The following is a 27976-nucleotide window of genomic DNA, read 5'->3' as shown; positions in this document are numbered from 1 at the left end:
GCATCGCTGGGGTGTGCACGCCCTGGGCACGCTCACTGTGCTTCTGAAACATTTGTTATTCCGCCGCAGGTGCTCATCAAAGGGGAGCTTGAGGGGCGAGGGACTCGGGTTTCTTGCACACCCTTGTTATAAGGGAGGGTGTTTACTTTCACTCAGTCGGTCCTGTGGGGAAGCCACAGCAGCAGGGCCCGAGACAGCACAGCATCTCCAGAATCAAGAGCAGAGTATGATGAACACACAGCCAGTGTTAGCTTCTGTCCACTGTGCTCCCCAGGCCGGTGCTCCCCAGGCTGGTGCTCCCTGGGCCAGTGCTCCCGGGGCCTCAGGATTGGGGAGCAGCTCTGACTGTTCTCTCCAGGACAGGACAGGACATGCTGCGAGCAGACCACTATTTTAGCAGCAATGGCCTAACCCTTCTCTGTGGCTAGTTGTCTTTTGCTCTGGTATATAGCAGGGGGCTGAGCCCCGCTTACAAACATTGCTCCAGACCTTTGGGTGCCTACACACTGCGGGCCAAGGCTGGAAAGATGGAATCACTCCTCTCTGTGACTGTCTCAAAGGTGCCCCAGCTCCATCCTAGGCCATTTGAGAACAGTGAGTGACGCCAGCTCCTACGGAGCACACAGCCCATCCAAAGAAGTGACCCAGGCCCCATGGCGCCTCAGTAGTGTGTGCGTGCTACCCCTGCCCTCAGCAGGCTAAGGGAGGAAGCCCCAGCCTAGCATACAGGCAGGAGCATGGACCCAGAAGGAGATCTTGCTGGCATAGTGCTGCACTGTACTCCCAGCCCCTCAGAGGCTAATGGGGGAGGGTGGCGGTTTCCAGGTCAGCACCAGGACATAGCGAGGCCCTATTTCAGAGGAATAAGGGGGCTGAGACCTGAGGCGTGACAGCTCAGTGGTAAGAGTACTTGTTTCCAAGCCCGATGAACTGAGTTCCTACTGGGCACACACATGGTGGAAGGAGAGAACCAACTCCCCAAGTTGTCCTCTGACCTCCACGCATGTGTTATTGGGGGTGGAGTGCATGCACAACACGTTAGTGTAACATACAAATTGAAGGAAGAAAAGTGGAGTTCTTGGCTCTCAGGAGAAACCATTAAAGGACTCAGACACAAGACCCAGCGTGGCCCACAGTGATGATTGCTGTGGTGATCATCACTCAAATTGCTAGCCTCATCCTGTCACCTGGGATAGCACCCACCTAGACAGCCCTTTTATTTTATTTTATTTTATTTTATTTTATTTTATTTTATTTTATTTTACTTTATTTTATTTTATTTTGTTTTTTGGATTTGGTTTTTCGAGGCAGGGTTTCTCTGTATAGCCCTGGCTATCCTGGAACTCACTCTGTACACCAGGCTGGCCTCAAACTCAGAAATCCGCCTGCCTCTGCCTCCCAGAGTGCTGGGATTACAGGCATGCACCACCACCGCCCGGCTAGACAGCCCTTTATAAACATTCCCCGCATGGCAGAGTGGAGACCTTCCTGCCATTGCTGTGTCAGCCTCATCCAGCAAAACAACCTCTCTCAGAAGTCCCGGAGGTCCTGTAGCCACCTGCCTGGCATCCAGAAGTAGGCATGCCCTTGTTGGGGACAGAGATGGCTGCACAAGACTTTGCTGTCCCACAAACGGACCAAAAGGGCCCCCTCAGAGGTAGTAGCAGAATGTGGGACCTAGTGCAGGAAGCCAGGGGCAGGTTCCCGTGCCACATGTGTGGCCTTGGGCAGCTCGGTGCCCTTTCCCATGCCCACTCCCTGTTGGGCACAGTTGGGCTTCCTGCCTTTGCCCTGTGGCTTAAGTCAAGGACAGTGAGAAGTCATGAACTCTCAGGAGCAGAGGAGGCAACACCGTGGTCTGGAAGTCTGTTTCCCGACCGGAAGCTAAGCTAAGCTAAGCAGCGGCTAATGGCGCTGGCTTCTGTTCTCTGCAGGCGGAATTAGAGGCCAAGAGTGAAACGAAGCAGGAGAATTACTGGCTCATCCAGTACCAGCGGCTTTTGAACCAGAAGCCTTTGTCCTTGAAGCTGCAGGTAAGGACTGTGGTACTCATCTGGCCCAGGATCTTAGAGGGTCTCTTTCCAAAGGCATCTCAGCCCAGTCCACTGCACAGGGGACTCCAGTGTGCCAGCTCCCTGCGGGGAAAGCTCTCTGCTGAGAGGATGCGAGACACTGGAGCAAGTGGGCGGGGCAGGCGCAGCTACACTCCCTTTGGGCTCTTGCACACACAGACACAGTTTTTATTTTGTTTTTGAGACAAGACCTTCTGTGTAGCTCTGGCTGGTCTGGAACTCACAGAGACCTCCCTGCCTCTGCCCGCTGGGATTAAAGCTGCGCACCAACACACCTGGCCTAACACACACAATTTTTTTGTTTGCTTTCTGTTTTTGAGGCAGAATCTCCCTGTGTATCACTGGATGTCCTAGAACTCACCATGTAGACCAGGCTGGACTGGAACTCACAGAGTTCCACATGCCTCTGACTTCTAAGTGCTGGGACTAAACTGTGTACTGTGGATAGCTTGATTTGGGGTTTTTATGAGATAGTCTCACTTTACAGCCCAGGCTATTTGAGAATATGCCGTCCTCCTGTCTCAGCCTTCTGAGGGCCAGAGTGATAGGAGTGTGCCACCATGCCTGGCTTACGGTTTTGTGTTTTATGTGTGTACCTGTGTGTGTGTGCCTATCGTAGTGGGTGTGTGCATGTGTGCATGTGTGCATGCAGTGACTGGAAGGTGACATCCAGTGTTTTTACAGTCTCTGTCTTTTAATAAAAGGCATGTCTTTATGTGTGTGAGTGTTTTGCCTGCTTGTGTGTCTGCTCAGTTTGCATGTCTGGTATCCATGGAGATTAGAAGAGGGATTAGCTCATGGGACTGGAATTACAGACAGGAGCCACTACAGTGCTGGAAATCAAACCAGGTCTTCTGGAAGAATATTAGTGCTCTAACCACCGGGCCATCTCACCGGCCTCTTCACCTTTATCTTTTCTCATTTATTGTTTTTTTGTTGTCATTTTGAGGCAAGATCTCTCAGTGAGCCTGAGGCTCACTAATTCACGTACACTGGCTGGTCAGTGAGCGTCAGGGATAAACCTGTCTCCAGTCCTAGGGGATGGCATGGACTATGTCTGGTTTTGTGGCTTAAATTTGTAGTAAAAATTGAGTCATTCTATAAATATTATTTTTTTAAGATTTTTGTTTTGTTTGATTTTTGAGAAGCCTCAGGTTCACTGAGAGATCTTGCCTCAAAACAACTACAACAACACAGTAAATTTTAAAAGGTCCCTTATTTCTGAGTTCGAGGCCAGCCTGGTCTACAGCGTGAGCTCCAGGACAGCCAGGGCTACACAGAGAAACCCTGTCTAGAAAAGGTCCCTCTACATGGAATTCACTATTGTAAACCAGGTCAAACTCACAGAGATCCACCTGCCTCTGCTTCCTGAGTGCTGGGACTAAAGGCATGTGCCACCAAGCCTAGCCTAGATTTATTTTTTACTTACGTGTAAGTTGATGTTTGCCATGTGTATGCAGACAGTCTCTAGGCCAGAGGGCCTCAGCCCCCTGGTACTATAGAGAGTTGGGAGCACCTGACAGGCTGCTGCGAGTCAAACCTGGGCCTTCCGCATGAAGAGTAAGCTCTCTCTCTTGTTGCCCGCTGAGCCTCACTTAACATCCTGGTAGCTTGTTTTCCCTTCTCTGTCCTATGGAGAGCTTCCGGCCCATGGCCATGCCTCTTCCCATTGTCCCCAGGTACCTGTACGTGGTGTGCCCGGTGCCTGGCCTGGCTTCTTTAGCCAGCTCCCTCGGTGGATGTTTAAATGACTATTTCTAGTGTAGGAACAGCAGTGAGCTCCCGTGGGGGTGGATCGCTGTGCAGTTAACACACACCTTTCTGTGGGGAAGAGCCCAAGGACTCGCCTGTGCGTCATGCACTCCGACTGTCCCAACTTGAAGCCAGTGTATCTTTGGTTCCCTCCCCTCTGACGCCCTTGTCCTTCCCCCGTGGGGCCATCCTGCAGGAAGAAGGCATGGAGCAGCAGCTGGTGGCCCTGCTGGTGGAGCTGTCTGCTGAGTGCTACCTGCCCCTCTTCGCCCACCACCGCATCTCACTGGACACACTGAGCCGAATGAGCCCCGGAGATCTGGCCAAGGTGGGCAGCCGTTGTCTTGGGGGAAGTCGGGAAGGCCCAGCAGGTGGACTGAATGTCACAAAGGGGGTTATGTGTTCAATTTGTACTGAGTCGAGGTCTGTCCGGATCAGGTGACTCTGGGGTTGCACGCATCTCATGGCCAGAGCCGCTGCCCCTCAGCCTCTGCTCATCTGCGTGCTCAGCTTGACATCTAGCTAGCAAAACGAGGGCTGTGGGTCCAGCGGGGTCCTGGGCCAGCCTCAGCTTGTGCAGTGGTGTCACGCAGTGGGAGCCCCGCCTGAGCTCCGTCACATCCTGATCACAATATGAGCTCCTTTTGTGGGATTCATCACCAACACTTCCCTGGGACGCACACGTGCCTGGCGTCATTCGGAGTGTCTCACCTGGAACTTGACTCTGAGTGGTCTGGTCACCGGGTCCCTGCTTCCGTCCGTTCTGCTGTCCTGCCTTATCCAGGACAGATGCAGGGCCCATGTTCAGAAGGGCTTCATGACCTTCAGATGCAAGGTTCTGGGCTCTGCGCTCAGGCTCTGGGGTGTGGGGCTGTAAGGCTCAGACACAGCGGCTTCTCAGCAGCCCTAGCTTCAGTAGCTCCCTGTCCTAAGATCACAGTGACAGTGGTGTCAGGATGCAGAGCAGCAGCAGTGCAGGTGACACTGGGCAGTCTCTGCCCCCTGAAGCATTCAGTAAACACACGTCACAGGTTTCCTTCAGGGGCTCAGTTCCCCCTCTGCCACAGAGGCCTGAGCATGGCCGTGGTTTTGCCTTGCCTCATTCTGACCCCAAGGCCCAGGCTTCCCTGTTTCCACTGAAGGGTGTGGGGGTGGAGGCGGAGGCTGAGGCAGTCCTATGGGCTTGGGCACTCTGTGGCAGCCTAGTGCAGGACAGCTGGCTCACTGCCCTCAGCCCTGGTCTGCTTGTCCCTGTTTGGCCACAGGTGGGCGTCTCAGAAGCAGGCCTGCAACATGAGATCCTGCGGAGAGCCCGGGACCTGCTCAGTGTGTCCAGGGTCCAGCCAGGTACTGACTCCAGGCTCCTTCAGAGCTGTTCAGAGGCTGTGGTTGGCAGCCTAGGGGCTCCTGGCTCCAGGGCAGAGCTTGGGGTACAGAGCAGGCTGTGCTGGGGGGGAGCGGGGACTCAGGAGGCAGCCGTGGGGTGGCCCCATTCTGCCATCCTGGTGGACCCATCCTGCTTCCACTAGCCAAAGGCCTCTGTTCTGCTGCTCCACCACTAGGTGGCGATATGGCCCCAGGCATGCGATGTCCTATCTCAGAGCCTCAGAGCTCCATGGCTAAGCAGTGTGCAGTAGCTGGGTAGAGAATTCACTCCCACCTCACAGATGGACACGGAAGAATAAATGAGGCCGAGAGGAAGATCCTTCCGCTGCTTTTGGACTGAGGCAGCCCCTCCTTTCCCCCCAGATCACTCACACAGGCTAGGATCGGGATCATCTGGGGGTGATTCCCTGGCTTAGCCTGCCCCTCTGATTTCCTCAGAGTTGAAACCACTCAAGAATGAGGTCCTTGGTGTCCCCGAGCCCCCCACAGCTCCTCCGGAGCTTCCTGAGGCAGTGAGACCATCTGCTCCCCCAGCTGAACTGGATATGCCGACCTCAGAGTGTGTTGTGTGCCTGGAACGTGAGGTAAGTGTGGAGAGACGGTACAGAACCCAAAACACGGGGCACCACAATGACCCGTGCCCCATGACCCAGATATGCGCAATGCTAACGTTGTCAGGAATCTGTTTTCCCCAGAGAAGGATTTTCCCTCAGTTTATTAACTATATTAGGGAAAATTCCCTCCATCATGACCCACCAAGAACATGGTTTTCCCGGCCAGGCCTTTTTAAGATTGTTGCAAAACTAACACTTATTGCAAAAAGTAAACATACCAGTGACAGATCTTCCTTCACACCCACTGAGGGATCAGACTTAGAAAAGTAGTCAGGGGCCGGGAACGGTGGCGCATGGGACGGTGGCTCACAGCACGGTGGCGCATGCCTGCAGCCGAACTTCGTGAGAGGTGAAAAAGGCAGGAGCCCTGTGAGTCTGAGGCTGTGTAGCAAGACCCTGTCTCAAGAAAGCCAAAGGGGGCTGGAGAGACGGCTCACGCTCACTGCTCTTCCAGAAAACCCAAGTTTGGTTCCCTGCACCATGTTGGGTGGCTCACGACTTCAGGGAATCCCACACCCTCATACACACATAAATAAATAAGGGGGCTGCCAAAGCAGCTCAGTAGCTCTCTGACCTTCAGAAGACGGGGTGCTATGTCACGAGGGTTAGTGGTTAGCACTCTAACCAAAGTCCCGTCCTCAGGCTCTGAAAGGGACTCCCAATATCTTGATATGACACATGACTTTGAAGCAATTGGAGACTTCTCAGGCCCTGTGTATACCGAGGGGTCGTGCTAAGGCGGAGTCGGGGAAACACATACAAGGCTAGTGACCTATAAGGGTTGACATCATTTTAGACCAGGCATCAGACTTTGCCAAGTGTGAACACAAAATAATTACAAATAGGTGGAGAGCCAGGTAGCAGTGCACACCTGGCATCCCAGCACTGGGGGGCGGAGGCAGCTCAGTAGCCGGGCACTTGGCCTAGCACAGACTGGAGGAAAGAGCTTTTGAATTGTAGATATTTGAATGCTCTTGCAGTCTGTGGAGAAACAGGTACCAAGCTGCCAACATGCCTGACTAGGTTTTCACACCTGCTGGCATTTCGGGGCTGCGATGTGTGTGAGCAGCCCAGATACTGACGCTGCTCTCCCCGCAGGCCCAGATGGTCTTCCTCACCTGCGGCCATGTCTGCTGCTGCCAGCAGTGCTGTCAGCCACTGCGCACCTGCCCGCTGTGCCGCCAGGAGATCTCCCAGCGCCTCCGGATCTATCACAGTAGCTGAACGCACGGCGCCTGCCAGCCCTGCCCTCCCTTGGCGCCGTCCCCACCCCTGCTGGACTCCCACCTACCCGCATTCCCCAGGCTAGGGCAAGACTGCCTTTGTCACCTCCTGCCACCCAGACCCCCACTGCTCTGAGCGTTGGCAGACAGGTGGGATGTTCCTGGCCTGTGGCATCGCTGTTCTGAACAGTGAGAAAGAGACAGGGCAAATCTGGTGGTGGTGGGGCCTCGTGGCACAGGACTGAGGTCCAGAGTATAGAGGTGGCCCTGCAGGACTCAGGAATCCATGTTACTAGCCAAGCCTCAGTGCTGCCCCCAGCTCTCTGCCCCTCCTGAAGGAGTCCATATCTGTGGATGCATCAGCCACCTGACCTAAGGCGCGGCAGTGTCTCTGGGAAGGGGAGGCTGCGAGACTTCCCAGCCCTCTTCTGCTTCTTTCTGAACAGCCATCCTCCATGTCTGTGCCCTTAGCCGGCACAGGCAGGTTGATTCAAAGCAGGAGCACCAATAAATCTGACTCCCTCCCCGAGTCACCCCTAGGTCCATGGGAACTTGGCAGGAGTAGGCGGGGTCCAGGGAGAGGCCAGTTCTGGGACAAAGGCCAGAGCTGCTGCACCTGGGTCAAAGGGAAGGCAGCAGAGACATTGCCCAGTGGAGTTAGGCAATGCCCTGTTAAACAGAGGGCAAGGGGACCAGCCAGGGGCGGGGCCGCATTATTCATAAGCGGCCTGTGCTCCATCGTGGGACAGGTTGTGTTCCCTGCAGTGATGATCCTAGGTGAGGGCTGTCAAGGCAACTGGGAGGCATGTTAACTCTCAGATGGGCAGCCTACCTTCACCAGCTGTAGTGAAGGGGGTTCCATGAGACATGGTACCCTTCTGCCCTCCCCGGTATAGTGCGTACAGCCTACGGCATGTGCTCAACAAATACTACTTGATGGGCTCTGGGGGAAACCAGCCTTTGCACCTAGCACAGGCCCACAGCCCACCCTCATGGTGGACACACGGCATTGATCAGCCATCAGAAGGCTCGTCACCTGGAAGCTTTAGAGCCTCTCCCCTTCTGAGCCTCAGTTTCCCCCTCTAAGATAGGGGATTGTAAGAACGGGTTAGGGAACGAGATCTCAGTAAAGTGGGTGGCATTTGGAAGTCTGAATCTCCAGAACTCACAGAACCAGGCCAGGGCATGGCAGACCCTGGGACTCACCAGCCAGCCAGGCTCTCCGAATTAGTGCGTTCCAGGCTCAGAACACAAGGCTTCCACACGCACATGTGAATTTGTATGGGTACATAGACACGTGCAGGAGCACGCTCAGACCGGGGACCTGTAGCTCATCTGATGAGCCCAAGAACACGGAGATGACTGGGTCCCTAGATACCTAGGCCCGGATCTCCCCCACCCCAGCAGCACATGCGGAAGTGAGCTTTAAATAAAGCATTTATTGATGAGCAGAAGCTTACACGGTTTGCATAGATTCTTCATACCATATCTGGAAGGATGGCGGGACCCCAAGGCACCAGAGAGCATGGAAGTAAGTCAGTACTTGATGGAGTGACGGCCGGGGACCAGGTGTCCCTGAGCACTGGCCACGTCCTGTGGGTCTGAGGCCTGTATCTGGGGAGCAGGGCCACAGAACAGAGGACACAGGACTGGGAGGGACCTCATCCTGCGGGCCTTGCTGCGGCAGTTTCTGTGTTGCTCACCCAACTCTGGCAGCAGAGTCTGGGGATTCATCTAGCTGACTGACCCGTGGTTTGACCTTTGTGACAAGAGGGAAAGACAAGCCCAAAGGGCTCACAAGGACATTGGAAGAGGGGTCTGGAATGGTCAGGATTACGTGGCCGGTGCAGAGGCCAAGGATGGTCAGCAGTGTCTCAGAAAGTCATGGCCCTCAATGTCCCTCATGAGCCCCTCCAGCTTCCTGGCAGGTAGTGAGGCTGGCCACTTCCAAGCTCTGACAGTGAGCAGTTGCCAGCCCAAAGTAGGGGTGGATAGCCAGGCAGGAGCAGGAGCAGTGGGCACCCAAGACACTCCAACTTCCGCTACCTTCACTTTGCCATCCCGGCCTCAGACACACCCAAGCTCCCTCCCCTCAGGACACTTCCCCTGCACAGACTAACACATCCTGGGCCTTTCTCATTCCATCACGACCTCTGACCTCTGGCATCACTCCCCTGTAAGACCCCTAAGCCCCGCTCTCCCACAGCAGTAACCAGCAAAGTGAGGCCAGTGACCACTCTAGTGTCTAACCTTAGGACCTGCAGGGAAGGCGCTGGGCAGAGGCCGGGCCTCCGCCACTTCCTTGCCACATTGGTACCAAGGAGCCCCAGAGTGAGATGACAGTGTCCCAGCTTCCTAGACATGAGTCACAGCACCAATGCGTTCATCTACCCCCGTCAAGAACCACCGTGAGGGAAACAGGTAACAGTGTGAGGGCTGGCTGGAGGGGCTCCCCAGCCCCTTGCACGAAGAGGAAACCCTCAAAACCAGACCCAGCATTGGAGACGAGCCCACAGAAAATGGGGCAGTAACAGGTGTACTGGACTCCATAAAGTGACTTGGGTATGCGGAACTCTGGAGGTGCCACACCCACCCCAGCCACCTTTCCCACAAGGCACAAACTGGAGGACCCCTCCCCAGAGATGAGACTGCAGAGCCCAAGGAGAAGCGCCCTGTGCAGAGTCCAACAGAAGCCGGGAGACCATGCCTAGAACTCCGTCTGCACTCCCGCGCTGTCCTCAGTGGTGGTATGGATGGGGGGACGGCTACCAAGGCTAGACACCTGCTCCCCGGTCTCTTGATCACTGGGCTTGGGGGGCTCAAGGTCCACAGCCTTTCCAGGTGGGAGATGCCGGAGGGGTGAGGCTGGCGGTGAGGCCTCTCGTACTGCCGCGGTCTGGGGACTCTCTTGGACTGGAGCCCCATTGAGAAGGGGGCTGGCTGGCGGGGAGCTTTCAGCCTGCATGTCCTGGGCCAGCAGGCCTCGGAGCTCGGTAACACTGTCCGGGGATGCAGGTGATGGCGGTTCGGAGGCAGCCTCAAAGGGCAGCCCTGACTCCTCGTCCTGGACCACGGACACCACCTGCTTGGCCCGCCTACGCTTTTCTGTGAGGGTGGCTGCTTCAGAGGGGCAGGGGCTGCCACCACCGTCACTGCTGTCACCACCGTCACTGTACTGTTCGCCCCAGACAATGGGTGCGCCCTCAGCCAGCAGATGCAGATTGGGGTCGCTGTTATGCAGAACCATGCTGTCGCGGTAGAGGTTGTGTTTGCGCTGCACTGCAGCCTCCTTCACAGCTGCAAGACCACAAGAGACACAGTGCACTCAGCATGGACCATCACAGCAAACAGGGCCTCCTGGGCCCTGCCTCACTCCGGACCTCCCTGCTGCAAAACTGTAACTCATAGCCCAGAGCCGGAGCGGGCAGCCACTATGTCCCACACTGACCACTCTCAGCAAAGCCACCCAGAGAGGAAACTTAAGGCACAGAGAAGCCAATGTCTGGACGCAGCCTCCTCCTGGAGTCTCAGCCTCTCTGTGTACCTTTAGCTAATGCCGCCTGTCTCTTCTGGGCTGCCCCTCCCCCACTCACCCTGCAGAATGTCCTTCATGACCGTCTGCAGCACCACCTCCTCGTACGTGTTCTCCACCAGGATGAACCTGGCAAAGTCTTCAAAGATCAGCTCCTGGAAGCGTGGCAGCTCCTGCAGGGGAAGCAGGCAGAGAAGGGTCAGAGGCTGTACCGCCCGCCGCTCCCTGAGGGGCCAGGGCGAGGCGGGGACTCACCGACTTGCAGGTAGGCGCCAGCTTTTTGAGCAGGAAAGGAATGGTGATCTGCAACAGCGCCTCTCGGAAGAATCTCTTGCGCACAGAACTGCTGTCATAGTCGTATTTCTGCAGGGAGAGACGCAGGAGGGACCGTGGGTCAGGGCTCAGCTGGCAGAAAGGTCAGACCCAAGCCCGGAGCACGAGTGCTCCTGTGCATCAGGGGCTCCCAGGGTGATGGCTGGCCAGTCAGCTCTGGGCTCGGCTGGCCATGCAGACTCCAGCCGACGGAGTCAGGCTCACCTTCAGCACCCGCTCCAGAATCCGCTGGATGGACTTGCACAGCTCCTCCTTGGTGGGTCCCTTCCCCAGCTCTTGGTGCAGGAGGGTCTCGAAGGTATACACAGCATTGTCCATTTGCTACAAGGCATACAGCAGAAATCGTGAGACCCTTCTGCAGTGGCCACAGCCCTTTCCTGCATCCTCGGCCAGTTCCCCCATCCTAGGCCCGTTGCAGAGGAATCAGGGCAGTCTGTGGCTTGTACGCTTTCTGGGTATCTAGATGCAGGTGTCTTGTCTGAGTGCAGAAATCCCAGGACGAGACTAGGTAGCAAGGACAACTTCCTGGGGGAGGGGCGGGTCCTAAGGAGCCCTGATGGGCAGCTGGGTGAGCGAGAGACAGGGGTGTTCTGGGAAGCAAGGGGAGGGGGGCTCCCTATCCTGGTGCTGGAGCCATGGAAGGCAGCTAGCAGGGTGTGGGCTCAGGGGACACACCTCTCGCATATGGATCTGGGCTCGCTGCTTGAACACAGAGGTGCTAGACACGTCAAAGCGCTGCTGCAGCCCATCGAGACGCAGCGGCTCCATCTTCTCATAGCAGCTCTGCATCTTCAGGGGGTGGTACGCCAGTTGGGACAGCTTCTCCATGTACTGCAGGGAGCAGGGCCACACAGGTGAGCACACATGCCCACATCCCCACATCTTGCCTGGGCCTGGCACCAGCTACCTAGGGATGGCCTCTCGGAAACTGCGCCCATTAGAGAAAACCTTGGAGGGCCCAGGACAGAAGGGAGAGGGAAGCTGAAGACAGACTATCACAGTGTTGAGGGGAGAGGCCAGGCCCTGGAAGACAGTTCTCATCCCCTCTGGGTGCTAGTGACCTTGTGAAGACTGCCTCATTCTGGGCATCATTGCCTTTAGGCCCCAAGTCAATAGACATCTCTTTGGGATTTTTAAGGTCCTTCAGTGTTCTCAAATGCTAATTATTATTATTGCTTTGGACTCCCAAACGTGAAGTCTGAAGGAGGAGGCTAAAGTTCAGACACAGGCAGCCAATGAGGGACTACAGAAAGACATACCCCGGGAGAGCTGGGTCAACAGACACACTGTGTGGGGTGTGTGGCTTGTACACGATGCGGACCACACCTGAAGCCTGCCCTCCCCGCCTCCTTCCTCCATTCCCTCTCTGTGTAAACCATTCCAACTTTAGCAACCATCTTGCTCCAGAAAGACTAATGGTACAGGGTGAAAATAGCCACTCTTCCTTCTAGGTGCCAGGCCCCTGCTGGGCTGGAGAGCTTTGCCCTGTGGCTGGCTTCCGCCTCTGGTCTCTGTAGATGCTGAGGGAGGGCAGCTCACCCTGAGACACACAGCAGATGCTCTGGGGGACACCAGACCCCAGCCCAGGTCTCACCTCGCCCAGCTTGTCAATTCCACCCTCGTTGATCACATTCAGATTCATGTCTGTGACCTCTTTGAAGAAGACATCCCGCACCTCGGTGAAGCCCTGGCTGGTGGGCACCATCAGAGCCTCCAGGATGGATGGGATGTAGGGCTGGACGTGGTTCCTCACGCACACCTCCGCCTTGGGCAAGATGAAGGCTGTCCGGGGAGGGAGAGGATTTTGCTGGTGGGCGGTACCTGAGACCCAATCCACCCCGTCCCATCATCCCAGCCCACGGATATCCCATCCTGGATGCCAGAGAAGCTGTCATTACAGGTGCTGGTGACACAAACTAGCTCACTGACCTCAGAGAGGAATCAATAAAGAAAACAAATCAAAGCAGAAGTATATCTGCCATCCTAGCACTCCGAGGCAGGAGAATTAGAAGTTTAAGCCCTCCCCCACCCCCCACCCTCCGGGCAGTGGTGGCACATGCCCTTAATCCTAGCAACTTGGGAGGCACAGGCAGGCAGATTTTTGAGTTCAAGGCCAGCCTGGTCTACAGAGTGAGTTCCTGGACAGCCAGGGCTACACAGAGAAACCCTGTCTTGAAAAAAAAAGTGTAAGGCTCTGCTACATCTCTAGAGCTGTAAGTGTGAGGTTGGCCTGGTGAGAGAGGGAGAGAGGAAAGGAAGAAAGGAAAAGATGTAACATAGGTGCCTCAGTAAAGGACCCTGCCCTGGAGCGGGGTGCCCTGGCTCTTCCCAGCCAGTTCTTCAGAACATCCCAACCCCAGCATTTTTACCAGAGGGTGTTCTGAAGTCTACCCGGCTTCTGCCCAGATAACACTTATTACACACAATAAACGTCAACTCTGACTATCCCACTAAACTCCCAGTAAATGTGGTTGGCCCACGATCACCCTCAGGAAGCCACTACCTGCTGGCACAGAGTCAAAGAAAGGCACATATGCCACCTGGAGAAGCTAGGCATTCCCAAGGTGACATGACAGTCCACCAGGGTGACATGTCATCAGACCTGAGAGAGGTTTGAACCTCAAAGACAAAAACTCCACATTCAAAATCTGAGCCTGGCATCAAAAGCTTGTCATCTTGGGAACTTGGGAGGCTGAGGCAGGAGGATCACAAATTCAAGTCTAGCCTGAGTAAGGTGTAAGACTTTCTCTCCAACAGTAAAAGAGACTAGAGCTGCAGCTAGCAGACAGAGTGCTCATTAAGTGCGGATGAGCGTGGGTGAAGCTCTAGGTTCGATCCCAGCACAGTCAGAATCAAATCTGGATTTGCAGAGATAAAACTTGGGGAAGAATTTGCAGGAGTCGAGGGGACGTGGATTTGAGTCTGATTTTTCAGCAGAATAACAGGCAAGTGATGGATCACACGGTGGAGAAGCTGGCCTGACCCTGGAGGGCCCTGCAAGCATCTGCCGGTGGCTTCGGACCCACCCACCTCGGATCTTGCTGGCCAGGTGCTCCTTGGACGTGATGATCTGGTCCATGTCGGTGCGAATCACCGCCTCCATGGCTGGCCGGGCCAACTGCAGCTTACACAGCACCTCCTCAAAGTGCACCTTGGCCTGTTCAAATACCAGGCGGTACACAGCGTCCGAGATCTACGGGTACAATGGAGGTCTCAGTGCCAGGGCTGAGGACCGCGTGTCAGCTCTTCCCTGCCAACACCCTCGTCCCTGCCAAGGGGTCCCAGGCCCACACACCTGGATCCACTGTCGCTGCCTCTCCTGAGGTTTTCCCTTCAGCCGTGGGCCAAGCTCTGCCTTCAGCGCTGGGCCCAGCTCCTCCATCACCAGGTTGCTTAGGATCTACAACAAAGAGACAGGAGAAGGGGCAGGCTTAGCGCCTATCCATCTGGCTTGCTTCTCTGAATCTCCTCAGCCACTCTCGGACCCTGCTCTGGGCCTCCTCACAGCTCTGTGGAGGTAGCTCCCAAGCACACCTGCAGGTGTCAGACTTATCTGCCTGTGGTGTCGGTGTCTCCTGTGAGGCAAAGCTCCTGAGGAAGGGTGCTGTGGCCATCTTGCTCAGAGCTGCCCTGCCCTCCAGGACCCAGGGACATGAGTGGGCAGATTAATAGGGGTTCATTTACCCAAATCCACTCTTGCCATCTGGTCCCAAAACTAGATGTTGTACCCTAGACCCCCCACTTCTGATACAGCCTTACCCACAAGGCCCCGGGGTGACTCCTGAGGACCCTGCAAGCAGCCCTCTGACCTCACCTGCACCTCATTCCCACACAGCATTTCCCAGGTGCCGTACTGTTCCTTCGACTGGCGGTACATACGGATGGCATCTGTGAACGCAGGGCCCTCCACCTTTGAGTTCTCTGGGATCCCTGCCCAGGATAGAAGGAGGGAGAGAGGGAGCAGAGAAAGGGGTCAGCAAAGGGCTGTCGTCCACCAAGGCAATCCAGTCAGAACACACACAGCAGGAAAAGGCTGTGGTCCCCCCCCCCCCGCAGTACCATGGCAACCCCTGCCATCCCTCTGAATCACCTACATCCTCCAAGATACCACCACCTGCCCCAGCACAGCCATTAACCCACCCCACTGAAAAACAACTGAGAGTAAGGAACAGCCAAGCAAGGACTGAGAAAAGTCACCCGGCCCTAGACACTGCATGACCCAGCTCCAGGACACCTGAGACCCACATTCTAACCCTGCTCCCCACATATGGCTGCATTAGTGTCCTGTGACCCTCCCATGGCATGAGAGACAGTAAATATTTCCAGCTGCACAACCAGACCACCTCTGTCCCCAATGCCAGACCTAGCATCCCAGCTTGCAAACACCAGAGCTCTTCTTTGTCAATACACCTTGCTGCAAAAGTAGGCCAGGGGCTGAACCTGATCCAAGCACTGCTTTCTGGGCCTTGCTTTATATCACCGAACCCCAAAAGAGCCTCGGTTTCCTCTTATGGGAGCAATGGCCCTATCCTGGCCCCCAACATGCTCTAGGGGCCTCTCTGAGCTGCCATGGGCAGTGAGCCACAGGAAGTCCAGAAGGGTGGCACCAGAACCCCTTGAATGACACTTCGTATGGCTTTGGATTTTTGAGGTACCGGAGATGGGACCCAGGGCCCTGAGCATGTCAGGTAAGTACGTTACCCCTGAGCCACATGCCCAGCCCCTCATGGACACTTCCTAGCAGGAGCTAAAGAGCCATTTCTCACAGCACCCTGGGCCCCGGGGTAGCTTGTTGTGTACCTTATAGGTATACACACTAGAACTTCACTGACTAAAGGGCTGGGCTGCAGCCCAAAGGCTGTGTGCGTCTAAGATACACAGGTCCTGAGTTCAGTTCCTGGGCTGGGAAAGAAGGATTCGAGAGTAAATCGGGAGCGTGAGATCATGGCTAACACGTGGGGAAAGTACTTTTTCTGCACTGCTATTGCTACTGGTGGTGATGGGGGCCCGGGTCACAGGGCAGGAGAGTTAAGAAACAAGATGGGGACCTAGCTAGGAAAACAAGAGGAACAAGAGGCAGGAAGTGGCCAAGTCCGAGTAGGGAGAGAGCATGGCTAATGCGCTACCCTAGCCACGTGCCTCTGACCACGGAGTCCCCGGAACCCAAGAAGGGGAAACTGTAGTTTACTCATCAAAGCCGCAGCGCCCACGGTAGTGACAACGGGCTGAGTCACTCCACAGAAAAGAGCCCCTCCTTTCCCCACAGCCAGCCGCCCACAGGAATCACTGCCTGTCAGAGCCAGAGGACATTCTACCACGGGACCCAGAGACTCAGAGCCAGCACCCATCCCTGAATTTCGGGACCCACAGGGCTGGGCAGGGGGCAGAGTAGAGGGGTGTCAGCAGAAGCAGTACCCAAGTCAGGGCGGCCAGTGTGGGCCTGAGAGGAAGGAAGACCGGGACAGACTCTCAGAAAGACACACTCTCCTGGAGTCTGAGTTCTGTCTGGGAAACCCAGCAATATATAAATTGTAGCCTCTCCCAGGGCTAGGAATTTCCATCCTTCGCGAGTAGCAAGGAAGATGCAACGAAACAAGCAAGCAATCTCGCGCAGATCGAGGACATCCTAGCAAGGGAAAGTGGTGTGGTGGGCGGCGCAGTGGGTGGCGCGATGGGCGTGGCAACAGCAGGAAGGCTCCCAACCAAGGACTTTCCCCATTCTGCACAACCTGCTACCTGCCTGGTGTCTGCTGTGTTCGCCTGGCAACCTACCCCAGTACAGAGCAGTATTTAGAACAACTCATCTTTCCTAAGAGCAAAGCTCAACCAAGATGTCAGGCTCACATCTACTTGAACTGGTATCTTCATAAAAAAAGGACATTTTTATTTTATTTTATTTTATTTTGTTTTGGGTTTTTGGTTTTGTTTTTCAAGACAGGGTTTCTCTGTGTAGCCTTAGCTGTCCTGGAACTCCCTCTGTAGACCAGGCTGGCCTCAAACTCAGAGATCCACCTGTTTCTGCCTCTGCCTCTGCCTCTGCCTCTGCCTCTGCCTCTGGAGAGCTGAGATTAAAAGCATGCTTACCCACTGCCCAGCTTCAAATTTATTTATTTTTAGTGTATGTATGTGTGGTGTGCGTGTGTACATGTAGGTATGTGTACGCATGTATGTATATGTATGTGTGTGCATATTGTGTATGTGAGTGCATGTGTGTATATGTATGTATGTGTGTATATGTGTGTATCTGCATGTATATGTGTGTATTTGAGTTCATGTGTGTATGTATATGTGTGTATGTGAGTCCATGTGTGTATATGTGTGTATCTGCATGTATATGTGTGTGAGTTCATATGTATATGTGTGTGAGTCCATGTGTGTATATGTGTGTATCTGCATGTATATGTGTGTATGTGAGTCCATGTGCGTATATGTGTGTATCTGCATGTATATGTGTGTGAGTTCATATGTATATGGATATGTGTGTGAGTCCATGTGTGTATATGCATGTATATGCGTGTATGTGAGTGCATGTGTGTATGTATATGTGTCTATGTGAGTGCATGTGTGTATATGTATGTGTATATGTGTGTATCTGTATGTATATGTCTGTTTGTGTATGTGTGTATGTATATGTATGTGAGTGCATGTGTGTGTATCTGCATGTGTGTATGTGTGTATCTGTATGTATATGTGTGTATGTGAGTGCATGTGTGTATGTATATGTGTGTATGTGAGTGCATGTGTGTATATGTGTGTATCTGTATGTATATGTGTGTATGTGTCTGTGTGTGTATGTATATGTGTGTATGTGAGTGCATGTGTATATAGGCATGTGTGTATATGCATGTGTGTATATGTATCTGTATGCATATGTGTGTGTTGTGTGTGTGTATGTATATGTGTGATTGTGAGTGCATGTGTGTATGTATATATGTGTATGTGAGTGCATGTGTGTATATGCATGTGTGTATATGTGTGTATTTGTATGCATATGTGTGTGTTGTGTGTGTGTATATATGTGTGTATGTGAGTACATGTGTGTATATGCATGTGTGTATATGTGTGTATCTATATGCATATGTGTCTGTGTATGTGTGTATGTATATGTGTGTATGTGAGTACATGTGTGTATATGTGTGTATCTGTATGCATATGTGTGTGTGTGTGTGTTGTATATGTGTGTATGTGAGTGCATGTTTATGCTTCCATGTTGAGGCCAAAGGTCAATGTGAAGTGTCTTCTACCGATCCATCTTCTTTATTTAATTTAATTTTATATGTATGAGTATTTTGCCTGCATATATGTCTAGGTACGAGGTGCTTGAGGAGTCCAGAAGGGAACTGGATATGAGCCACACGTGCTGGGAATCGAACCCAGGCCCTCCGGAAGGCAGCCAGTTCTTAACCACAGAGCTGTCCGAGCCCTTCCACCTTATGTTTTGAGACAGAGTCTCTCGCTGAACCTGGAATTCATTTCAGCTCGGCTGGTTGGCCAGTGAGGCCCTGTCAGACTTTGACCTGGGTGTTAGGGTCCAAACTCAAGTCCTCAGGCTCGGACAAGAAATATTTTATTCACCGAGTCTGCCCTGTGCTCGCTTGTTTGTGAGACGCCTTGGCCCAGAGAGGCCTGGGACTCACTGTGCTGCTCTAGTCTGAGCCATCACGCCTCTCCAGAAAGAAGGGGACGGATGGCTCACTGGAAGCAGACCCACTGTGCAGTCTTGGCGTTGAGTTGACAGAGATCTGAGGCAGAAAGATCACTCTGCGCCTAGAAGTTTGAGGCCACCCTGGGCAAGACTTTGTGTCAGAAAAAAAAAAAAAAAACCACGAGTTCAGCAGAGGAACGAGGCTGCTCAGACGCCGGCCTGCTCCTCTCCAATCTCCTGAACTAGAAGAAACGCACATTTCTGTCGTGTAAGCCACCCAGGCCCGGGCTGAAACTTCACTTGCCTATTCCATCCTCAAAGGAGGGGCATGGCGTGGGGTGGGGGCTAGCCTTAGCTTCAAAGAAACTGAGGTTCCAGGCGTGTGTGCAGTGTGTCTGCTGGTGATGTGCATCATGCCAACACTGGGGGGAGGGGGAGTGTCAAGGCAGGAGGAACACAGCAAGTTCAAGGCCAGCCCAGGTTAAGTATCAAGACTGTCACAAATATCAAGACTCTGTGCTGGAGAGACGGCTCAGGGGTTTGGAGCACTGACTGCTCTTCCAAAGGTACTGAGTTCAATTCTCAGTAACCACAACCATCTATAATGGGGTCTGATGCCCTCTTCTGGTGTGTCTGAGGACAACAACAGTGTATTCAGACATAAAATAAACAAATCTTTAAATAAAAAGACTCTGTCTCAAATCAAGGTTAGGATGGGCAAAGCCACTGACCTGAGAGCACACGGCTGGGGGATAGTTAAGCTGGGCCAGAACCCGGGACCTCCTTATCTAGGCAGAGCCAAGGACGGAGCAGGACATGGACACCAGGCCTAGAACAGACGCAAGTGCCCCAGCTGCCTCCTGACACCCCCTCTGCTCCAGGAATGCAGGGTGAAGGGGGCCCTAGGCAGGCTGGCAGCCACCCAGCCTGGCCTCCTTCCCCGACCCATCCACCCCCACTTCCTGGCAGGGCCAGGAATGAGCAATTCCAGGCTCCACGAATTCCAGGCCTCAACAGGGGAGGAAACAGAGAACTTTCTCACAGTCCTGGGATGGAGGGAAGGGCCATGCCTGGAACCGGCCTTGTCAGTTCCTGCAGGGGGTAAGAGAGCTGGCCTCGGGGTGGGGCTTTCTGTCACAGTCTTTTGTGTGTCCTCTCCAGCTCACAACACACAGAACCTTCCAGCTCGCTGCATGCCAGACTGGAGGCTCACAGCCCTGAGCCAGCTCATCCTTCCCCACACGCATTTCCCAGTCCCTCCTGTAATATATCCCAGGGAACTGAACGGTGTCTCCTCCTTACTCAGTCCTGCCCTCACCCTTCCCCTACATGACCTAGGGTCCCCTACTCTGCCATAGCAGGTAAGCCAGCAGCCCTGGGAACCTGCAGAGGACTCATGATGGCCAGCAAGGAAGGAAGGTGTCCCAGGCCAGGCAGCCAGATCCTGAGTTAGAGCCACAGCCCCAGGGACCTGGGAACAGGAGCTCTTTGTGGGCAGCAGGGCAGGGCCCAGCCCAGGTGGCAGGGCTTGGCCTGGCTGGAGAGCTGGTTGCCTCCCAGCCACGGATGCCAGAGGGCGGAGGCCTCTCTAGAGAGGTGGGGTGAGCTGGGTTCAGCCCAGGCGCCCACGGTTCCCTCACTACCAGGTAGAGCTGTGCCTGAGAGCGAGGTGAAGCTGCCCCAGGCCTCCCTCTGCCTCTGGAACCACATCAGCAGGGCAGGGCTAGTCCTTCTTCAGGGGCAGAAAGACCTTCACTACCTCACATCGGGGGACAATCCTAAACTTTTGTAATTCCTCAGAACTCTATAAGGCCCTTCTAGACCTGGCCTGAGGGGCCTCCTCCAGCCTCACTTCATCTGTCTCTGTCTGTCTGTCTGTCTGTCTGTCTCTCTCTCTCTCTCACACACACTCACACACACACACATAGTATTGTCCCCATTCCCAGCCACGCTTTATGGGGGCCACAGCCTCTTACGGGGAGCACTTGCCCCACCTGTGCCTATCCATCGCTTCCACAATGGAGCCTACCTCATCACCTCCTCCCTCCATGCAGGGCAGCACCTCAGCCAACGTCCCCCAGTGCCCAGCACAGAGACCGCCATCCTGGTAGCTCATCTGTGCCCCATCTGCCTGTCCATCACACAGCTGGCTGGCTGTGGGCGGGGTGCATGCCTCGCTTCCCTTTCATAAGCTCAGAATAGAGGCCATAAATGTTAGCGGAACACGAGGGAGCCAAAGGGTCAGAGCAAACATTTACAAATGAGGGAAGGAGAGAGGAACCTTTCTAGATTACCATGTGCAAAGAAGGAAACTACATCAAAAGAAATATTTTGGTGTGTAATGTGACAGGATCCTAGGGTAGCCCAGGCTATCCTAGAAACACTACATAGCCTAGGCTAGCCCTGGAATTCACAGAGATCCTCCAGAAACCATTATACCCAGCAATTAAAAAGAAAAATCTTGACTAATCACAATCAGACTTGTAGCACAGTGCCCTCAAATACACAAGGGACACTTATCACCGTTTTACTTAGAACCCAAGAGGGAAGTCAGTCTCTGTGCAAGTTAACCTCAGTTGTCAGTGTGACAAGGTTTAGAATCACTGTAGAAACAAACCTCTGGGCATATCTGAGAGGAAGTTTCTAGAGTAGGCTAGCTGAGGCGGAAGAGTCACCCTAAATCTGGGTGGCGGCCCCTGGGCTGGGCTTCCAGACTGAATAACAAGGAGAAGGGAGCAGACAGCAACCTCCGTCCTCTCTGCTTTCCGACTATGAATGCGGCATGAGACAGTCTCGTGCCTCCTCTCCCTCCCCTGTGCCTCCTCTCCCTCCCCGCCATAAAGAACAACACCTACCCTAAAAGGAAAGACAAAATAAACCTCCTTTTACTTTGTTGCTTTTGGGGGGTATTTCTGTTACAGCAACAACAGTACCAACTATAGTCTCCTAACATCAATTGCTAGAAAATTTGGACACCTTTAATCTGAGCATTCAGGAGGCAGATTGATCTCCTTGCTTTCAAGGCCAGCCTGGTCTAAGAATGAGTTCTAGCCAAGGATATAGAAAGAAATCCTGTCTCAAAAACAAACAACAAACAAACAAACAAGTTGCGAAATCAAAATTACTTTGGGATGGGGGGGTCCCATGGGATCAACAGCCACAGCTTTCTGAGAACAGTTTTGTAATGTTTCCTTGGCAACACAAAAGAATTCATCGAGGAAGATTAAGAGTGATAATCAAATGTTTCTTACAACCTCAGTAGGGAAATGAGTGCAGAAGATCCTAGAGCAGGCTAGCCATTCCATACACTACCACTAGGTGTCGCCATCCAGCACATCTGTAAGTACTGCCGCCTGCTGGCGTCTCACCGTTGTTGCAGTGTCGGACACAATCCTGAAGCACCGCTTGCCACTTGTCCTGTTCCGCTTCTGTCATCATGCAGAAGTAATAGTGCCGGGCATAAGGATGCCACAGGATGAGAGGGAACTGCGTTGGGCACTTAAGGATGGGGGTGGAGCCTGATTTCGATGTGGTCCCTGTGGAGACATAGATGTGAACTGCTGCCGCTGAGGTCGAGGCTCAGGCCTAGAGAAAGAAGGGCGCCCTTTCCTGGGGACATCGGAATCAACAAGGAAGCAGCTGGCCTTCATTTGACCCCATGGCGCAGCCACAGTAACTGAGAAACCTAACATCGGGGTGGATTCTCTTCCTATAACAGGAAGTAGGTTACATCCACCTTGCTTACGTGTTAAGATACTGACAGGGTCAGGCTGCTAGTTCATTACATTCTTGAGTTTCTCTTCAAATTTCAACAGCAGAGGCCAAGCTGGTGGCTTAAATATCCAGGGAAGGGAGGGAGGAGTGTGGGCCAACAAAATAAATACAAAGGAATTTTTCTCTATCTCTTTGGCTCCTGTTGGTATTTTAGATCCAGCAAGGTAATAGGCCCTGGGCTCACTGCTGGGGGCAGTAATATGACAGTCACAGTTGTGCGTGGCCCAGCTCTGGGTGGCTGGGATAGACCAGCTGCTCACACAGCACACCCGAGGCCCTCGGGCCCTCTCAGCGCCAGTGTCCAGCGGATGCTGAGGAACCTGACGTGGGGAGTGGGAGGGGCTTAAGAGGACTGAGAATCAGTCCTGGGATCCAGGAAGTCGGTCTCTGACCCAGCATCTCCTGCTACATAAACCTCAATCCCAAGTCCCAGGCTAGGGACTGTGTAAGACTCTGGAAGCCTCGTAGGCTGAGAAGAACAGGAAGAAACCTTTGGCATTCGCATTGCGGAATTACCACCATCTTTCCCCGGGCCCACAGGAGTCCAGGTTCAGACCCTATGTATACACAGCCTGAGGCAATTCTACCTTGCAGGCCTTTGGAGCCTCCCTTCCTGGGCTCAGGGAATCCCCTTCCCTGACCAGTCCTCACTCAGGCCTACGTAGGACGGTATGGCTGGAGACCACTGGTTCTCTACCTGGCAGAGAATTGCCGACGAGCTCCAGATACTGGTCCAGAGAGGTGAGGACTTTGTAGCCCGCGCTGTTGATGACGGCCCGGGGTGGGATTTGTCGCTCATAGGCCTGAAGAGAGCAAGGAAACGGGGCCTCAAGGTTCAGAATGTGGGCAAGCACACACCTCACTTGCAGCTGGCCCCCCAGGAGGGTTTGGGGGTGGGGGGCACTAGGTAAGGAGGAGCATCCACACAAAATGTTCAGTGCAATGCCTCAGCATGTAAGAGGCTTTGTTGGGGCAGCTGCTACTGTGGTCGCTGTCACTAACGCCTCTGTGACCGGTGAGTCTGCATTGTCTCTTACATATTGGACACTCTATGCTGGGGACACTGCATGCTTCGTTTCACAGGAGGTGGTTCCTCTCCAATTCACATAGACAGGAAGTCGATGTTGGCTATGAACCAGGGCTGTCCCCAGAACCCAAGGTCTCTTCTGCTGACTACCTACTGGCCCCACATGTCTAGGTTCTAAGCATCCCGGTGCTTCAAAGGAGACTCAGTGCTTTCCGTGATGCAAAGGGAGGAGAGCTCTGCCCACTAGCAGCCAGATCTGCTCTGAAACAGGCCAGACAGGCCTGCCTTTAGGGCGGTGCTGAGAACTGTTTGGCCGATGAAATAGTCTGTAATTTAACCAGGTGGGGCTTCCTGGAGGGGCCCAAAGCAAAGGCAAGGCAGAGTCAGCCGCCATCTCTTCTCAGACACATCAGGCATGGAGAATTGGGAAGGAGGTATTCAGGAACCCCATCCGGAGATGGCACAAAGGGCCAGGCTGCTCAGCCCTGACAGCTGAAGGACAAGGACAGGAGCCAGGGCTGGGAGAGGTGGGAAGGCGAGCCAGGAGGGAGACTGAGGCAGGCAGAGGGCGGGCTCTGCCGTGGCGCAGGGGTTTGGTGGGGCTTGGGAGTGACCAGAAAGCAGGATGATCTCAAGAGGGGCTTAAGAGGTGGACACCTCGGCACAGGGCAAAATGACAGAGAGGGAGGGCGAGCCTCCGAGGCCAGGCAGACATGGAGAAGTGGAGAAGGACGTCCGCGAAGAGCTAGCTAGCCGGTGGTAGGCTGGAAGGGGCAGGCATGGTGTCTGGAGCCTCAGACGGTGGAATGGGGGTCGCTGAGTAAGAACTAGGGTAGTGAGCTGGGGAGATGGCTCAGGGGTTAAGAGCACCCACACGGCACCTCACACCTGTCTGTAACTCCAGTTCCAGAGGATCTGATGCCCTCACACAGACATACATGCAGGCAAGACACCAATGTACATGAAATAAACAAAAAAATTTTTTTCAAAAGTTAAAATACATTTTGTACTAGGTAAGCCTGGAGGAGGGCGGCCGGCCGGCAGGAGGGTGGTGGAGGGCGGCTGGCTCTCCCGGACTCACCACTTTGTTCTCATATAGCACCAGCCCGTAGTTATGGGGCACCAGGCTGAAGCGGTTTCTCCACTTCTTATTGTCTTCCTGGTACTGGAAAAGGTTCCCGGAGAAGATGATGCGTTCATCCAGGGGCACCTGTGGGCAGGAGGGGACAGGGGAGGCCCCAACAAGGTGGGAGCACAGCCATCAGTGCCTGTGTCATATAACTCCTCATGCAGCGCTCGCGCGCGCGCTCACACACACACACACACACACCACCACCACCACCGCCGCCGCCGCCGCCGCCGCTGCCGCCGCCACCACCAAATCCCCAGCCTCGTCAGGACTCCGAAGCTAGGCTGCACTGCACCCACTGCACAGATGAAAGCCTGAGGTTCAGGGTAATGAGGTGCTCACTCAGGGTTCAAACAGGGTACGAGTGGAACCCAGTCTGGGCATTCATTCAGAGCCATGCCAGCCTAGCGGTTCCCACCCTTTCCTGGTCCTGGGGAGGGAACTGGGGAGCAGGCTGCCTCCCCTAGGTACCTGCCACTGTTACCCAAGGCTTTCACCCAGCTGGAGGACACACCTACAGGCCAGCGGGTGGTCCTAATGCCTAGGTAAGCCTCTGCCCAGATCTGGGCCTCAGTTTCCCCTCAGCGCAGTGAAGGCTTAAACTTGTATCCAGAGCTTCTTCCCAGCTTGGCCAAGCCGACATCCCTGAGTCTGGGTAGGGAGAGATATTGGGCCAGCATGCAGGCAAAGAGGAGACCTGTGAGCTTCAGACACACTCAGACGGTCCCATGAAACCCCACAAAGACATGGGGGATGGTAGAGGCTAGTTCCCTCACCTGTAAACTAGGGACTGCAGCTGACACGAGGCAGGCACTACCTCTGTCGAGAGGGTCGGCAAACAGTGGCCTCAACAGTAATCTGCCAAGTGCAGGAGACACACTCCCAGCTTCCAGACTGCTCTGGACATTGGAGGTGGGAAGTCTTTACACCAAGGGTGGGAGCCCAAGCTGAAGCTACATAGATCAAGGAAGCTTTTGGAAGGGAGGTACCGAAGCCGCAATGGACTATGAGAACCAGGAAAATCTCCAGTTCTGAGCAAGTTCTGTTTATTCTATGATAAACGCGGTACCAGTTACAGAACGGAGAAGAGCGGTACGTTTGGGGAGGGGGGTTGTGACTTTGTGCCCTCAGGCCTCGAGTCTGGGGACCTTGCCCCTCCTCTGTTCTTCCCTGTCTCCTTTCCCTAGCTGCCCCCTGCTGCTCTCCTCCGGGGAAAGCTGCTCTCTCAGAAGGAGAGCCCATTGTGCTCGAACAATAGGACCCAAGACCAGTTTCCTCTCAAGAAGAAAATATTTACAGGAAAAAAATGGGTCTGCCCCCTCCCCCACCGTGGGTTCTGCCCAAGTCAGGAGGCTCCCACTTGGTGGTCTATATTTAGACTTCTGAAACCTGGCCCTCCAATCTGTCTTTTCTAGAAAGAGCAGCCAGGGTTTTCCTAACACCCTGGGAAGACCCAGCCCCGCTGGCTCTGCTGGGGAAGGCCCTGGGACTGGAGACAGCCCTACAGTGACTGCAGAGGCAATGCCTGAGCCATGAAGCCAGGCTCTGCACCCCCTCCACAAGCACAGCCCAGAACCGGAGCCACCACACTAAGGCTGCCTGGCAGCTTTGCTGGCTTAGATTTTATTCTTAAGATTTTTCTTCAAAGGTAAACTGAGGTATTACAAGCAAGCCTGTAATCCCAGATTCAGGAGGGAGGTAGAGGCAGAGGGACCAAAAGCCAAGATCATCCTCTACTACAAATGGAGTTTGAGGTTAGCCTGTGCTACATGAGACACTCTCTCTCTCTCTCTCTCTCTCTCTCTCTCTCTCTCTCTCTCACTCTCACTCTCACTCTTTCTTTTGTTTTTTGTTTTTTGTTTTTTTTTGAGACAGGGTTTCTCTGTGTAGCCCTGACTGTCCTGGAACTCAATCTGCACACCAGCTCAATCTGCACACCAGGCTGGACCAGGCTGGCCTCAAACTCGGAAATCCGCCTGCCTCTGCCTCCCAAGTGCTAGGATTAAAGGCGTGTGCCACCACTGCCCGGTGAGACCCAATCTCAAAAGGGGAAAATTAGTTTTTTTCAAATGGCAGAGTCCTGTTTTGAGCAGAAGGCCTGCAGGAAATACAAAATATTTCAGACCCTACAAATCAAGGCCAGCCTGGCCGCCCCTCACAGGCACCAGAGAAGCAACTCCCCAGCCCCAGCCTTCGTTGACCCTCAGAGCAGGGAATAGACAAGAAGCTGAGAGAAACTGTCCATCACAAAACAACCATTGATTGCTTTGCTTGCTGGGGTGTGAGGTGAGTTTATCCCAGACTGGCCTTGAACTCCTGAGCGCAGGGATCACAGGCCTGCCACCTTACCCAGATGCATTTGCTCTCATTACTTCTAGGCTATGATTGCTTCTTTAGAAAATGACTGTGATAATTCCGGTGACTAATGTTATTTCCCTTCTATCGGTGCCATGACTTCATGTGGCGGTCAGTCTCATGAGACACCAAGGTCCCTTCAGGGACCGTGAGCAACTTCAGGCCACTGCTCTGGCTATGCAGCCTGTTTGTCGGGATGAGCACACAGTCCTGTGAGCATGACAAACAGAGAAAATGCTAACACAGCACTGGCTTGCACTCGCCCCCGGCTCTTGGGAACCGGACTGCCTGCGCTGTTTGGTTTTGTTTGGTTTTGTTCTTGTTTTAAGACAGGGTCCTAAGGCTGGAGAGATGGCTCAGCGGTTAAGAGCACTGGCCACTGACTGTTCTTCCAGAGGTCCTGAGTTCAATTCCCAGCAACCACATGGTGGCTCACAACCATCTGTAATAAGATCGGATACCCTCTTCTGGTGTGTCTGAAGACAGCCACAGTGTACTCACATACATAAAAAATAAATAAATAAATAAATCTTTTAAAAAAGAGAGAGAGAGAGGGTCCTAGGATATAGCCCACCTTGGCCTGGTACTTACTCTGTAGCCCAGGCTGGCCTTTCCTTCCTCAGCTCCCCAAATACTGGGATTATAGGCTGTGTCACCACACAGGGCCTGCCTGTGACCTTCATTCTAGGCAGGAGATTAGTTTAGGCCCTGCTCCTCTGGGCTGACTGAATCCAAGCCTCCCTTCTTTTGTTATAGGTGTCAGGGCACACCTGCCAGGCCTGAGAGTAGGCCATATCCAAACACCTCTGCTCTACAGTCAGTCATGACACCAGAGCGGAGACAAATCGGCCTTTCTCTCCTCAGGGCAGGCTGCAGATGGGGAGAAAGGATCCTGGGCCTAGGATCCTGGGCTTAGGAACCTGCCAGCCTCCCCAGCCCAGCCCAGTAACTCTGAGCTAAGTTTGCACATCCAGATTCCTTCCGTCTGTCAGTCTCTTCTCTGTCAATCCTTTCTCACAGTCAAGTCCTCCCCAGCCCTCAGGGCCTTGTTGAAGCAACCTTCTCCAGAGCAGTGGAGACTCTGGTGTCTGGACCCACCCAGTCCTCCTCCCAGCCCCCATCTTATCCGGTGAA

At 53.9% G+C, this 27976-nt stretch overlaps 2 protein-coding genes across 5 annotated transcripts in view; one reads left to right on the top strand and one right to left on the bottom strand.

The window, feature by feature from the left end:
- Nucleotides 1-8501, top strand: part of Lrsam1 (leucine rich repeat and sterile alpha motif containing 1) — a 36952-nt gene extending 28451 nt beyond the window's left edge. For all 4 annotated transcript variants that reach the window (XM_052182220.1, XM_052182218.1, XM_052182221.1 and 1 more), the window contains 5 exons: nucleotides 1935-2033; nucleotides 4021-4152; nucleotides 5090-5171; nucleotides 5649-5794; nucleotides 6923-8501. In XM_052182220.1, the coding sequence (XP_052038180.1) occupies nucleotides 1935-2033; nucleotides 4021-4152; nucleotides 5090-5171; nucleotides 5649-5794; nucleotides 6923-7048 (585 nt within the window). In that variant the 3' untranslated portion in view covers nucleotides 7049-8501. The remainder of the gene's footprint in view (nucleotides 1-1934; nucleotides 2034-4020; nucleotides 4153-5089; nucleotides 5172-5648; nucleotides 5795-6922) is intronic.
- The window catches only part of Niban2 (niban apoptosis regulator 2), a 51589-nt gene continuing 32079 nt past the window's right edge, over nucleotides 8467-27976 (bottom strand). Inside the window, exons 3-14 of the mRNA XM_052182217.1 lie at nucleotides 24440-24568; nucleotides 23029-23134; nucleotides 21926-22093; nucleotides 14727-14842; nucleotides 14208-14312; nucleotides 13943-14105; nucleotides 12507-12694; nucleotides 11588-11743; nucleotides 11117-11233; nucleotides 10835-10942; nucleotides 10641-10752; nucleotides 8467-10344 (exon numbers count right to left, since the gene is read on the bottom strand). Coding sequence (XP_052038177.1) covers nucleotides 9755-10344; nucleotides 10641-10752; nucleotides 10835-10942; nucleotides 11117-11233; nucleotides 11588-11743; nucleotides 12507-12694; nucleotides 13943-14105; nucleotides 14208-14312; nucleotides 14727-14842; nucleotides 21926-22093; nucleotides 23029-23134; nucleotides 24440-24568 — 2058 coding nt within the window. The 3' untranslated portion in view covers nucleotides 8467-9754. The remainder of the gene's footprint in view (nucleotides 10345-10640; nucleotides 10753-10834; nucleotides 10943-11116; nucleotides 11234-11587; nucleotides 11744-12506; nucleotides 12695-13942; nucleotides 14106-14207; nucleotides 14313-14726; nucleotides 14843-21925; nucleotides 22094-23028; nucleotides 23135-24439; nucleotides 24569-27976) is intronic.

Source organism: Apodemus sylvaticus, chromosome 5 (assembly GCF_947179515.1).
Source record: "Apodemus sylvaticus chromosome 5, mApoSyl1.1, whole genome shotgun sequence".
Classification (NCBI taxonomy): Eukaryota; Metazoa; Chordata; class Mammalia; order Rodentia; family Muridae; genus Apodemus; species Apodemus sylvaticus.
Note: the sequence above shows the minus strand (reverse complement) of the source record. Positions and strands in the feature narration are given on the sequence as shown.